The following is a 12,736-nucleotide window of genomic DNA, read 5'->3' as shown; positions in this document are numbered from 1 at the left end:
TATCTGTCTGCTTCGGGAGTTACGTAGGCCTACCAGTTACAGTACAAGAGTACACGCAGGCTAACAAGAAGTCGGCTATAATTATGCCTCATTGATTTGGTCCATTCCTTTCAAACTTTCGCTTCTTATCTATATATTAAAAGTCTTATTTTTAATTTGTAGTAAAAATAAATGTGATACAAATTGAATTGCAACCCCGTCTCAAACCGAATATGCTAACGGTACCACATTCATTGAAAACGTTACTTGATAATCGAGATTATGTAGGTGGAGTTAACGCCTGTCAATCAAATGATCGGCCATTCTCTGAGACGGTGAAGAGAGAGTTGACTCCTATTTTTAGTCAAAAATTACAATGGTGATAACTTTGTTCAGAATAAAGTAATTTGACTGAAATTTTGAATATATTCTTCTCTAAAATCTCCCATAATTTATCTTTAATAGTGGTGTGCTCCTCACTATAAGTGAAATTTCAGTGATCATATGATAATGTGATGATAGGTAACAGTAACTGCCATAATCATTTTAAATCCGGTCATAACTAGTCGTCGCGTCTAACCGGTCTGCATCCAAATTGGTTGTGGAGGTTCTCGAGGCTGAAGTTAATATCTTCCGAATAGTACTTCCAGAGTTATGACCCTTGAAATTAAATGTTTTGTATACTAAACGTTAGGGCCATTCCATGTCAAGTGGGCCAGGGGTGGGAAATTGACCCCCTCGAAAAAATCTGCATATTTTCTGGCTTTTACATGTACAATAACATATATTTTTTCAGATTTTTTCGAGGGGGTCGATTTCCCAAATTTCTGAAAATTGATCCACTTAACATGGAATGACCCGTTAGTAGTCCGATCTCGTTAATGTTAATCCGTCGGCTTTTCGGGTAGAAATCGTGGAATAAGCTTTATTTTGTAGGTTTTGATGTTTGATTGCAAAAAAACAATGTTGACATTTTTTCTGAGTAGGTCTTCATAGTATAGGAGGCCATTATTTGAGGGTAGCCATTTTGCGATAATATTTCAAATTATTTTTTATTTTCACCTTATTTATAATGTTATCGACATATCAACTGTGATTTGGCAATGTATTAATATTGGCGGCATTCATGACTATATCTCAAATTGTTTTCCATCATTTCATGATGATATTTCCAAGATGGCGCCCATTTTTAGCGGGAAAATCGGTCGATGTGCTGATTTCGATTAAGTAGTAGTGTTTGGTGTCAATATATATGTTTTCGGGGTCACAAATCGCATTCCTGACATTTACAACCTTGTAAAATGATCACATGTTCATATACTTAGCATATGACCAAGATGGCGGGCATTTTGGGCGGGAAAATGAGACGATGTGCAGATTTTGATTAAGTGGTGGTGTTTGGTGTCAATATATATGTTTACGGGGGCGCAGAATCAATTTCTGACATTTACAACCTTGTAAAATGATCACATGTTCACATATTTAGTATATTTCCAATATTGCTGCCACTTGTGTTGGGAAAATCGGACGATGGGTTGATTTCGATTAAGTAGTTGTCCTTGGTGACAATATATATGTTTTCGGGGAGGTAGATTCGATTTCTGTCATATACAACTACGTAAAATGGTCGTATGTTCACCAATTTAGCATATTTCCAAGATGGTGGAACGTTTTCTAAACACGTTATTAGCATTTATTTATCATTGATTTTCCTGGGAAAGTAAAGCCTATTCCTGGCATGAAGGCAAAAAGAGCATAGCGGCAGCATCATGCTTACGCCATGTGCCCATCTTGCGCCTGCAACGACCACACCAAGCGCTTAGTACAAGATCTTTCTACGCTCTTGGCCAAGATCTGGCTGCGCGAAAAGTGTTCCCACCACAGACCGGGATACTTTCTCACCACACTCCAGTGATGTGCCTACCAGGCGTAAGGCGTTCTCTCGCCACGCCTATAGATACTGTGCCATGCTCAACCATCCACATTCATTTTCAAAGCAGAAAACAACCAATAACCAAGTAATTAAGAACATTTCATAGTTTTCTTGATGTTTCCTCTTTGGGTGCTAGACTGGAGCTGATGGACGAGGCTCAGTATCTTCCCTATATATACATAAAGGTCGTAACAGCGTAGCAAGCATATGGCCAGGCGCTTCGTTCCAGCCTGGCAGCAACGTGGATGATAGTGGTGGGGACGTGGCTATAAATGAAATACTTGCCAAGAAGCCCTCATAGCATAGATTATGTTATCAACTGACATCCAAGATGAATGTAGAACGAACATGTGGAATGATATTGCGCTGGAGTTCAACTACTACATTGTTGGATAATATACCTAATGAGTAAACTCGGCACAGGCTTCCAGGAACATGCTACAAGCTTATACATAGCAGAATTGGATTCAGAAACCTTTACAGTAATGTGTTTAGAAAACGTCCTGCCACAAACAAAAATATGCTGAATGTGTGAACATACCACCATTTCACGCAGTTGTAAATGGCAGAAATCGAATCTGCGCCCCGAAAAACAAATATTGACACAAAAACGCGACTACGTAATCAAAATCAGCACATCATCCCATTTTGACGATCGACATGAAAGCTGTATTGGAAATATGCTAAATAGTGAAAATGTGATAATTTTACACAGTTGTAAACGGCAAAAATGGAATCTGCTCCCCAAAAAATATATCCTGGTACCAAAGACGACTACTTAATCAATATCCGCACATCGTTCCATCTTCCCGCCAAAAATGGCCGTCATAGTGTAAATGTGCAAAATAATCAATTTACACAGTTGTTACTGACCGAAATGGATTCTGTGCCCTTGAAAACATATATATTGACACCAACGACGACTACTTAATCAACATTAGCACATCGTCTTATTTTCCCGCCAAAAATGCCCGCCATCTTGGTAATATGCTAAGTATATGAATATGTAATCATTTTACAAGGTTGTAAATGTCAGGAATGGAATCTGTGACCCCGAAAACATATATATTGACACCAAGCACTACTACTTAATCGAAATCAGCACATCGTCCGATTTTCCCGCCCAAAATGGCCGCCATCTTGGAAATATCATACTGAAACGATGGAAAACAATCTGAAGTATAGTCATGAACCCTGCCATTATTAATACATTGTCAAATCACAGTTGATAAATCGATAACATTATAAATAAGGTGAAAATAATAAAATAAGTTGGAATATTATCGCAAAATGGGTACCCTCAAATAATGGCCTCCCATACTATGAAGACCTACTCAGAAAAAATGTCAACATTGTTTTTTTGTAATCAAACATCAAAACCTACAAAATAAAGCTTATTCCATGATTTCTACCCAAAAAGCCGACGGATGGGAATTATGTAACAAACCGAATCCGACTATAGTAAATCTATAGGACAGAACTAGATGCCAAACAAATTCTAATGATTTATGATAATTAGGCCTACTTAATGGTTTGTTACTAGTAATCCGATTTTATTGTATTGTAAATGTGTTTATTACTGACAAAAGAAAAAATATGTGACAACTCCAGTTGACTGCCTGAATGACTTAGCTGCTATTGGCATGTTTTGTTGCCTGGCAACTGTCTTTGATTTTCCTTGGATTTTTTTAGGTTCTTAAACTGTGTAGCCCTAAAGAGAGAGAGAGAGAAATGGGGTTCAACATCCACTTTACACAAACTAGGTCATTTCGGGACTAACACATGGTTCAATTTTATTTTAATAATTTGCTTGCGCATAGGGGTCTTTAGCAGTGGGAGGAAACCGGAGTACTCAGAGAAACCCACAAGGTTGGAGAGGTGACCATACTCCTTGTCACGTACAACCGGGGAATCGAAACCAGGCCTGTTGACTCAATGACAGACTCAATGATACAGCGCGCACATGCTAACCATTTGGCCATCCAAACCCCCTAGTCCTGAAGATAGATTTGAACGAAAATATAAAAACATTGGTATTTGCAAACATATAACAGTGAGTGGCTTAGTGAGTAAGATGTTGAGATTTCAGAAGTGGTTCTACCTTGCCAGTGGTGCAGGACGGAGGGTCTGGCCAGAGACATCGTATAGTCATTCATATGGAACGAAAGACCTTGGTGTGCACGTAAAAGAACCCTTGACAACTGGAAATCGATATTAGAGTAGGACGTATTGCCACTGTCCGGTCAAAGGTTCCCTCATAGCACACTGCATGGCGTATGCTGGTCTTCATTAGCCCAGTCAGAGCAGAAAAATAGGATGTTAAACCCCATTTCATTTCATGTGTTGGTTCTCGCTAAAATACAGGCCACTTACAGCGCAGTGAACGCTTACGACTAGCCCCCTTATCCATTCACTTAATCTGATATATGTTCGTTGGTTGTTAGAGATGTCTGTGTACATTGTGTCGTGTCCGTAGGTTTGTCTTGGGTAATTGTTAGGTTTCCCCCCTTGTCAGTGATGCAGAACAAATAGTGAAGTCGATGTAGAACGATAAACAAGAGTTATCCCCCATGCACTGGAGCTGAATATACCTTTCGTGAAGCCGTTTAACGGAAAGTTATTCGCACACCTTCAGAAGATATCCAACCCTATGGAGCTAGTGATTAAAGTTAAATTAAGTAATTTATTACCAGCACCGGAGGATGGGGCAGTTACCCCGCCAGGTCTCTCATCTGGCAAATGGTCACACGATCAGGAAAGCCCGTAAAATATATTATACTAGGCCTACTTGACTGGCGGAGATCGTCGATAGAAGTAATAAGTTCGAAGTCCATGCAAACTTTTGAGGAACGCTTCATTCATGGATTGGGTTTCCTACTACAGAACATACAAAAGACCTTCATTGAGGACTAGTTTGATAAAATCAGTGTTTGTGTAGTCATGTGTCTCGTTGTGGGCAGATAGTGCTAAAATTTACGAAACCCTGACACCAATCCCAAACAGGACGGTGATAAGAGCCATATAGATAAGATTTAATTTAACACTCTCCTGATAAAGGATTGTTGGCTAAATAAAAACATGACGCCGATGGAGAGGTCTTTTCTGTTACCGGTACTTATAGTTCATGGTTTGTTTTGGTGTGCAGCATCGGATATAACGGTGTCAACTAATGTAGGAAACATAACTGGATCTATAGAAGATGTAAGCGTTGGGCCCAACATAGTAAGAATATCAACTTATTTGGGTATACCTTTTGCTGAACCACCTGTTGCGAAATTGAGATTTGCTAAACCAGTTCCTAAAGCCAAATTCGCCGATACATTTCTAGCTAACAAGGGTTACGCCGCATCTTGCCTGCAATTTGCTCCATATATGCACCTTAAAATACAAAATGAAGATTGTCTATATTTAAATGTATTCAGCCCAAAAATATTTGAAAACGATAAGAAGTACGCCGTAATAGTATGGGTTCACGGAGGAGGGTTTGTTGCGGGTTCCGGTTCTACAAGGACAAATGCGATTTTAGCAGCGTATGGACAGGTGGTTTTAGTTACGCTAAATTATCGTCTTGGACCGTTCGGATTTCTTGACACGGGAGGAAATGATGGTAGCCCAAACAATGGTCTCTGGGATCAACATCTTGGTATACAGTGGGTAAAAAATAACATTGGCAGTTTTGGGGGTGATTCAACAAATATAACGATTGCTGGTCAATCTGCTGGCTCAGCTGCTGTTATGTTTCAAGCTATTTATCCTGGCAATGAAGGCTTGTTTCAAAGAGTCATCGCCGAGAGTGGCTCTGTCAACGCCCCGTGGGTAATAGTAACTGATCCAAGCGAAAAACTAAGAACCTTTACTTCTTTGATGAACTGTCCAACAACTTCTATCGAAGGCGTGTCTTGCCTAAAAGCGTTAGACGCAAGGGCGATTGCACAGAAGGGTGCCGTGAGCTTCACACCAGGAGTTCCTCAGTGGGGCCCTGCTATTGATGACGATTTTCTCACAGAGAACAGACTTCAAGCTTTAAATCTTCCAATAGGAAAAATAATTTTACCACATTTCAAAAAATTAGATTTACTTATGGGCACAGCCCGATTTGACGGGGTGGTTATGCTTTCTTCTGGACCCCTGTATGCTGCAAAGTCAACAGATGAACTCAAAAAGGCTCTCGACCAACTGCTCACAAGAAGATTGGGCCTTCTATTTGGAGAAAACATCTCACGTGCCATCCATGATGATGTACTGTCTCAGTATGAAAATTTTGAAGACCCACTGAACAGAGATGTATACTTTAGGAAAGCAGTGGACTTCGCGACGGATATTGCCTTTTTTGTAGCAACGTATTCTGCTCTGGAGAATCATGCTTATAATAATAAGATTTCTAAAACATATCAATATGAATTCAACCAACAAAATCCATTAGGTCAATATGAAACGTGGGTAACTGGGGCTAAACATTCTGACGATCTAGAGTATGTATTTGGATCTATATACGAGACGTGTCAAAAGTTAAACAAGACTATTCAAGCAGAACAATGGACATTCGCTAAAAGCATGATGAGTTACTGGACAAATTTTGCTAAAACTGGGTAAGTAAATATATGTTGGCTTCGCCCCATAGCATATTATATACTGCACAGTTTTCTTGCTAGACAAGACGTAACTCACCCGAAAGATGTATATCTCCTAAAGTATCAGAAGAGGTAGACTGATAAGCATAGACACAGGACTTTTTAAAAGACGGGGTTCAAATCTAATTCTTGCTGATAAACAAGAAAGTTTCAAAATATATTCATCATTCTATATCAGAAGGGGGGTTGGATGGCCGAATGGTTAGCACGTGCGCGCTATATCGTAAGGCCTGTCATTGAGTCAGCTGGCATGGTTTCGAATCCCCGGTTGTACGTGACAAGGAGTAGGGTCGCCTGTCCAACCTCGTAGGTTTTCTCCGGGTCCTCCGGTTTCCTTCCACTACTAAAGACCCCTAGGCGCAAGCGAATTATTAAAATAAAATTAAACCATATGTTAGTCCCAAAATGACCTAGTTTGTGTCGAGTGCACGTTAAACCACATTTCTCTCTCTATATATTTCAGAAATCCAAATAAAGCTGTCTCTACAACCTCAGATGTTTTTTGGGAAACATATGATTCCCAAACTAAGAAATATATTTACCTTCAATCCGGCGAGATACAGATGAGAAACAACTTAAACAGACGTCGTACTGAGTTTTGGACTAATTATTTACCAGGTTTGATAAAACGATATTCAGCGCTAAATCATATTACAAATACCGGGATTCATAAAACACACATTGGAGCGGGTATACTAATAGGACGATAATGACCTGCCAGTTAAATGTACCCGTGTTACCAAATTGAAATCATTATCTAGGTGGGGGGGGGGGGGGGCACACCCCTTTTCTATTGACGATTTTGTTTTAAAATATACCTTCTCTACAATAAAAACCTTTCACGGGATTAACACTGTTTATAATATTATTGTCATCAATTTATTTGCAAGTTCTTTATAAACTTACAATGCCATATTCCACATTAATTCATCCTTATTTAGGGTCCTTATACTACGCTTACGCAACTAATCTCGACTATCGGAACAGTGCTAGTGGAGGGGGGGGGGTCTCTAAATATTTCGCGAGAAAAGGTCCTGAAGATTTTGTCAATTAACTTACTACTGATTTGTCATTATATTATAATATAAAATTTTTATAAAATCTGAAAGGCACAATCAACATATACACGTAAAGAGTATATTTGTACAAACCAAGCTTCAAAGAGATAGAATGTATTTGTTTGGCTGGGAACGCTGGGTGTTTTTTTATTTTTTTTGGCGGGGATATCGAAAATAAGAATGTTACAAACTGTTCAAATGCGACAAATTGCATTGGGTTTATTCTGGAAAAAATCTGGTTTTCACCCCCCACCCCTCATTTTTCGCAATTCCCATATCCGCCCCTGTAACTAAATAATACCATTCAGGTGGCAGCATATAATACCCCTTTATCATGTAGTGTTGTTACGTAATTTAGAAATTGAAGAAGATTATGTTTAATTATACGGGAGCCAGAAAATAATATGATGACATACACACACGACTCCCACCGCTTTTAAGCCGGTTATTGAACGATCTGGTAAGTGTTGATCCGACATAATAGTGGTGTCACGCACGTCGGAACGAAATTCGTAAGGTGGGTGATGAGGGGGGGGGGGGGGCTGTCAGCTATTCTTTAGAAAGTAAATGCAGATAAGAAAAATATTTATGATTATTTGTTATGCACTACATTTTTTGTCTGGGATATGCTATATATCTACATCAGATTCATGCTTTAGTAACTTTCAAATAATTTAGGCCCATGAATATCGAAATGAACCCGCAGTATATGGGAACCAACTGATTTCTTCTGGTTTGGTTGATGGCCACCATGCAGTGCAAATATTTGCGCCGGTTTCTTGATATTCCAGCCCGGGCAAACCCTGCCCAGATCCTGACTATCAACCCCTGCCCAACAAAGTGAAGGGTTGCAAGGTTTACTGACAATGGCATGCTGTTTTCTATGTTTCGACTAACCCAACAGCCACAACAATTTTTTAAAAAATCAAATAACTGTAGATGGTTGAATATATCCCGAGAACTTGAAAATAAAAATCTAAAAAAATATGACACATATCGGGTTCATTTGCTGATTTTGTTGACTATAGATCTGGGTCACAGTGTATTCGACCTCAGTAGACTATGGCATGGACGAGATACACCATAACCATGGCAGGACACACTCTCAACTCACCTCCAAGTAGCAGCTACACCAATAGCTTGTGGAAAAGACGTAACGTTTTGTCCAGATACGCCGTGCAGGCTTTCCGTATCCAATTGATATTAGTTTAAGCTCAACCTTGAAATAGCTGGAGACAGTCCATTTATTCCTATCACACCTTTCGCCATTTGATTCATCAATTCGTAAACTGTCAAGCTTCCAACCAAGTCATCCACACAAACATCTCAGGATAGAGAAACATTATTGAATTGGAAATCATGGTGGGACAATTCTACTACCAAAAGTAGATAGAAGCTATTTTCAAAACGTGCATGTTGTGTAGCAGACACCACTTAATATATTACACAAAGATAAGCAACCTAGATGTATACCTCGATAATTCTGGATCAAGGTCAATGAAAAACAGATAGCCTATAAACCAGATGCAGCCCGTATTCATTAGCCCAGTCGGTGCAGAAAGTAGGAAGTCAAACCCCAATTCACAGATATAGCCAGCAACACTCTGAAGCAAACTCAACGAAAAACAAATAATCTTTAGCAGTATAGCCCGAATGGTGCTGGCGTGCCATTAAAAACCAATTCATATCATTTTATTACATAATTTGCAACGGTACATGTTAATTTGTGTTTCGGAAAAAAGTTAATACTTGTGATAATTTTTAAATGCAAAATATAACTTAAGCTCAATCCAAAGATATACTAGGTAGAAATATATTAGAAAAAAAAACTCTTAAAAGGGCAATATAACACTATATTCAATAGTATCCCAACAACATATCCCCGTTAATGTCGAAATGACTCTGAAGAACATTAGAACCAACTGATTTCTTCTGATTTGGTTGTTGACCTCCAACAAATATATTTATTCTTCCTGAAGAAAAATAAAACATCTATTTTCAGCCAAGAATTAGCCTCTCATTGTTCTTAAAATATGATCTGGTCACGATGGAAATTATTTGTGTAAAGGGATGGGGTTTGAGCGGCAGTGTGTAGTTTAGTGCAACAAGCATACATGTATTTCCAAACTATTCGTCGGACGTTGACACCATGATTCTTCTATTCTAAGTCAGTTCCTACGTAGGGGAGCATTAGTAATTTACTGGCTGTTTATGCTAGGTTCCAAGTTTCAGGATTGGTGCTGCGATTGGAATAGCCGTTTTAAACGTGGAATAATCATATCTGCACGTACAAGATCGTGGACAATCCAGTCGCAACGCATCGCACGACAGTGGGAACCTAGCATTAGTCTCAATCTCCAACCCAATTATTGGAACACTTATTTACCTGCTTCAATTTTCCATCCAGTATTATCAATCCACAGGGCCATCTGTTTAGAGGTTACAGAAAAATGCACAGTCATCTGACCATTACCACCAATTGTTACTCGATCAAACCAGACCAACTGTAATTGTGGGGAAGGTGTAGAACTTTGTAACCAGGAAATGTAGACTTGAACAACCTATCATGTACGATAACTGAATAAATATGTGATGAATCTCCATGCATTGAACAGCGAGGATAAAATAAGAAAATATAATATCATCTATCCATACCGGAAGACCATAAATATAATATGACAAATTATTGTAATAGTATGCGCAAAGTACAAAAAGAGTTAATGTTCCCGTAAAGAGATATTATCTACCCCCGCTTGAGAACAGATACGAAGCTAACTGCCGGCATTTTAATCCCAATTTCGACAAATGGAGTCATAATCACTAATAAGTATACTTTAAGAATGTATTCCTAAATGGTTCATTTTACTTTTTAGGCGTTTCTGGGATTCTATCCGGATTATCGCCCTTGTTATTGGTAACATATGGCGTCAGTTGAAATACAATCGCCGTAAGCAAACGACATTTAGCAGGCGAACACGGCAATGCTCTTTTGTAGTATTATCGGTGGACACATGCTCCTCACAAATATCAAGTTCCTTGACGAGGCAGCTATATTAAAAGATCTCTATGAGCAGGTGCAATAGTATTTTGTTATATAGCACCCGAAAACACAATGTTTATCCATGTACAGCATAAAATTGAATGGCTATTACCTCATCTCCAGGAAGACTACCAGTATTTCGAACAACTACAGAACCATGAAGATCTCGTCCAGCCTTTATATTTGCTGGTATAACTGGATGCTCATATTGAAATGTGGTGTATGTTAGACCATAACCGAATGGATATAGTGGTTCACCATTAAAGTATCTATAAGTTCTTCCGCTCATCGAGTAGTCGATCATTGGCGGAACCTATAATATTGGTGGCATACTAGTCTATATTGGTTTGATGCCATTTGGTATTTGCTGTTCAAGATGCAAATATGTATTTTTTTTACAAAAAGGAAATAAAATATAGAATTACCAGCTGCTCATAAAAGTAAATTGACAATCTTTTGAATACAAACACTTTTAACATAGTATTAAAATCCGAATTACCCCTACCTGGTTAGCAGATTTATACCATGTGTAAGGCAGTCTACCAAACTGTGGGTTATTAGGATTGGTCAGAGCATTCCTGAGAGCAACTCCTGTACTTTGTCCTGGATAGAAGACAGCCAGAATGGCTGAAACCCGGGAACTCTGGTCAAGCCACTGAATATTAACCGGCCCCGCATTGAAACTTATAAGGATTATTTTAGCTGCACCACCTATTAACGAACGAGTAAATGAAATAACACCAAAGTATATTCATAGTTTGTTGAACTCCAGAACAACTCATTGCTTCCCTTGTGAACGCACTAGCAGTGTTCTGCTTGTTAAAAATACCAACATGCATTGAACTAATGATTTTTGATGGTGTATGATATCTTAAGCAAATGGTTCTTTTTTTACAAAAAAAAATATAACAACTTACTGTTATCGATAACATCTTGTAGTAATTGCTTTTGTTTACCGGGTAATTCCATATCCGGTCTATCATTTCCTTCTTTCTCTACACCAATACCTTTATAATATCAAGTTTTAACAAGTTTAAGAATGAACAGATTCCGTTACATATTTCAATACAAATGTAGAACAAACATTATTGTCTGTGTTGTATAACGTGTCTAGTCTTTAGACTCGATTATTGAGCTTCTGCGATATTATAATCTCTGCAGGAAATCTATATGTAAAGTACTGCGTGTTGTGTTATTTATTCTGTTTTCTACGAAAACCTGATAAAGGTAATTAAGAAACAACACGAATGAAATTAAAATAAACTCTTTTTTGGTAGCTCTATTATCTAACTATACAAACTTATATTTTCTGAATGATGTTTGCTCACTCTTTTAAGTTAAATGGGTGTCCCTACAAAACTCTCTAGCGTTGAACACCTGACTAAAGAACTATTACCATTTAAACTTGCATTTACCAATCTCTTAAAGTTAGTGAATATCTAATCCAACGCATGCAAAGACCACATTTAGTAACCAACAGTCAGTGACTTAATTTTATATGTAAGTCACGATTATGTCAAAGGATTAAAGTTAGTGCATGCTTAATCCAGTATGTGACTTACATATGTAAGTCATGCTTCTATCAAAGGATTAAAGTTAGTGCAGATCTAATGTATGCAAAGACCACATGTAGTAATCAACAGTCAGCGACTTAATTTTATATGCAAGTCACGATTATGCCAATTGAAAGGATTAAACATAATTCATACCTAATCCAATGCATACAAAGACCACATCGACACCGTGGACAGCATTTATAACGGAATTAGAATCATAGACATCGCATCGTGTGTCACTGCAACCACTAGCATAGTTCGCTTTCCTTCCCAGGTGTTGTAACATTCCACGAGGTGTTGATTTAAATTGGTCATCTGGATATGCATTGTAGTCTCCAGCCAATCGATATTTTGTATCTGACATAGGTCCAACAAACTACAGAATTAAAAAATGGTGTTTTACAACACGACAGCATCAAATTCGTTATATTGTACCAAACACGGTGATCAATTATCACAATGATATATTTATACATATATACATAAATAAAACCTAATATAAAACAATTTAAAATGACAATAATAGTTTGTCCCGGTTG

General features: G+C 38.2%; 2 protein-coding genes across 2 annotated transcripts; one reads left to right on the top strand and one right to left on the bottom strand.

Annotated features, from left to right (window-relative positions):
* Window positions 1-5,164: 5,164 nt before the first annotated feature.
* Window positions 5,165-5,875, top strand: LOC126809579 (cholinesterase; the record flags this gene model as incomplete). The annotated part of the gene is made up of 1 exon (XM_050534207.1): window positions 5,165-5,875. A coding segment is annotated over one exon (711 nt), but the record flags the coding sequence as incomplete, so codon positions are not given.
* A 4,104-nt stretch (window positions 5,876-9,979) lies between these two features.
* Window positions 9,980-12,483, bottom strand: LOC126809581 (uncharacterized). Its single transcript, XM_050534208.1, has 5 exons — window positions 12,351-12,483; window positions 11,559-11,648; window positions 11,147-11,352; window positions 10,754-10,954; window positions 9,980-10,162 (listed from the first exon to the last, which is right to left on the bottom strand). The coding sequence occupies exons 1-5, from the start codon at window positions 12,481-12,483 to the stop codon at window positions 9,980-9,982; spliced, it is 813 nt and encodes a 270-aa protein (XP_050390165.1).
* Between the last annotated feature and the right edge of the window lie 253 nt (window positions 12,484-12,736).

This window comes from Patella vulgata, chromosome 2, assembly GCF_932274485.2.
Source record: "Patella vulgata chromosome 2, xgPatVulg1.2, whole genome shotgun sequence".
Taxonomy (NCBI): Eukaryota; Metazoa; Mollusca; class Gastropoda; family Patellidae; genus Patella; species Patella vulgata.
This window is presented reverse-complemented; position numbering and strand designations above follow the sequence as displayed.

What these genes read in the sequence shown, in the direction of transcription:
- LOC126809581 (XM_050534208.1), bottom strand. Translation starts at nt 12,483, where the DNA reads ATGTTACAACACCTGGGAAGGAAAGCGAACTATGCTAGTGGTTGCAGT. An exon ending in CTTTGTATGCATTGGATTAG is followed by an intron (nt 11,649 to 12,350) that starts GTATGAATTATG and finishes GATATTATAAAG; the next exon opens with GTATTGGTGTAGAGAAAGAA. An exon ending in GGTATAAATCTGCTAACCAG is followed by an intron (nt 10,955 to 11,146) that starts GTAGGGGTAATT and finishes CCAATATTATAG; the next exon opens with GTTCCGCCAATGATCGACTA.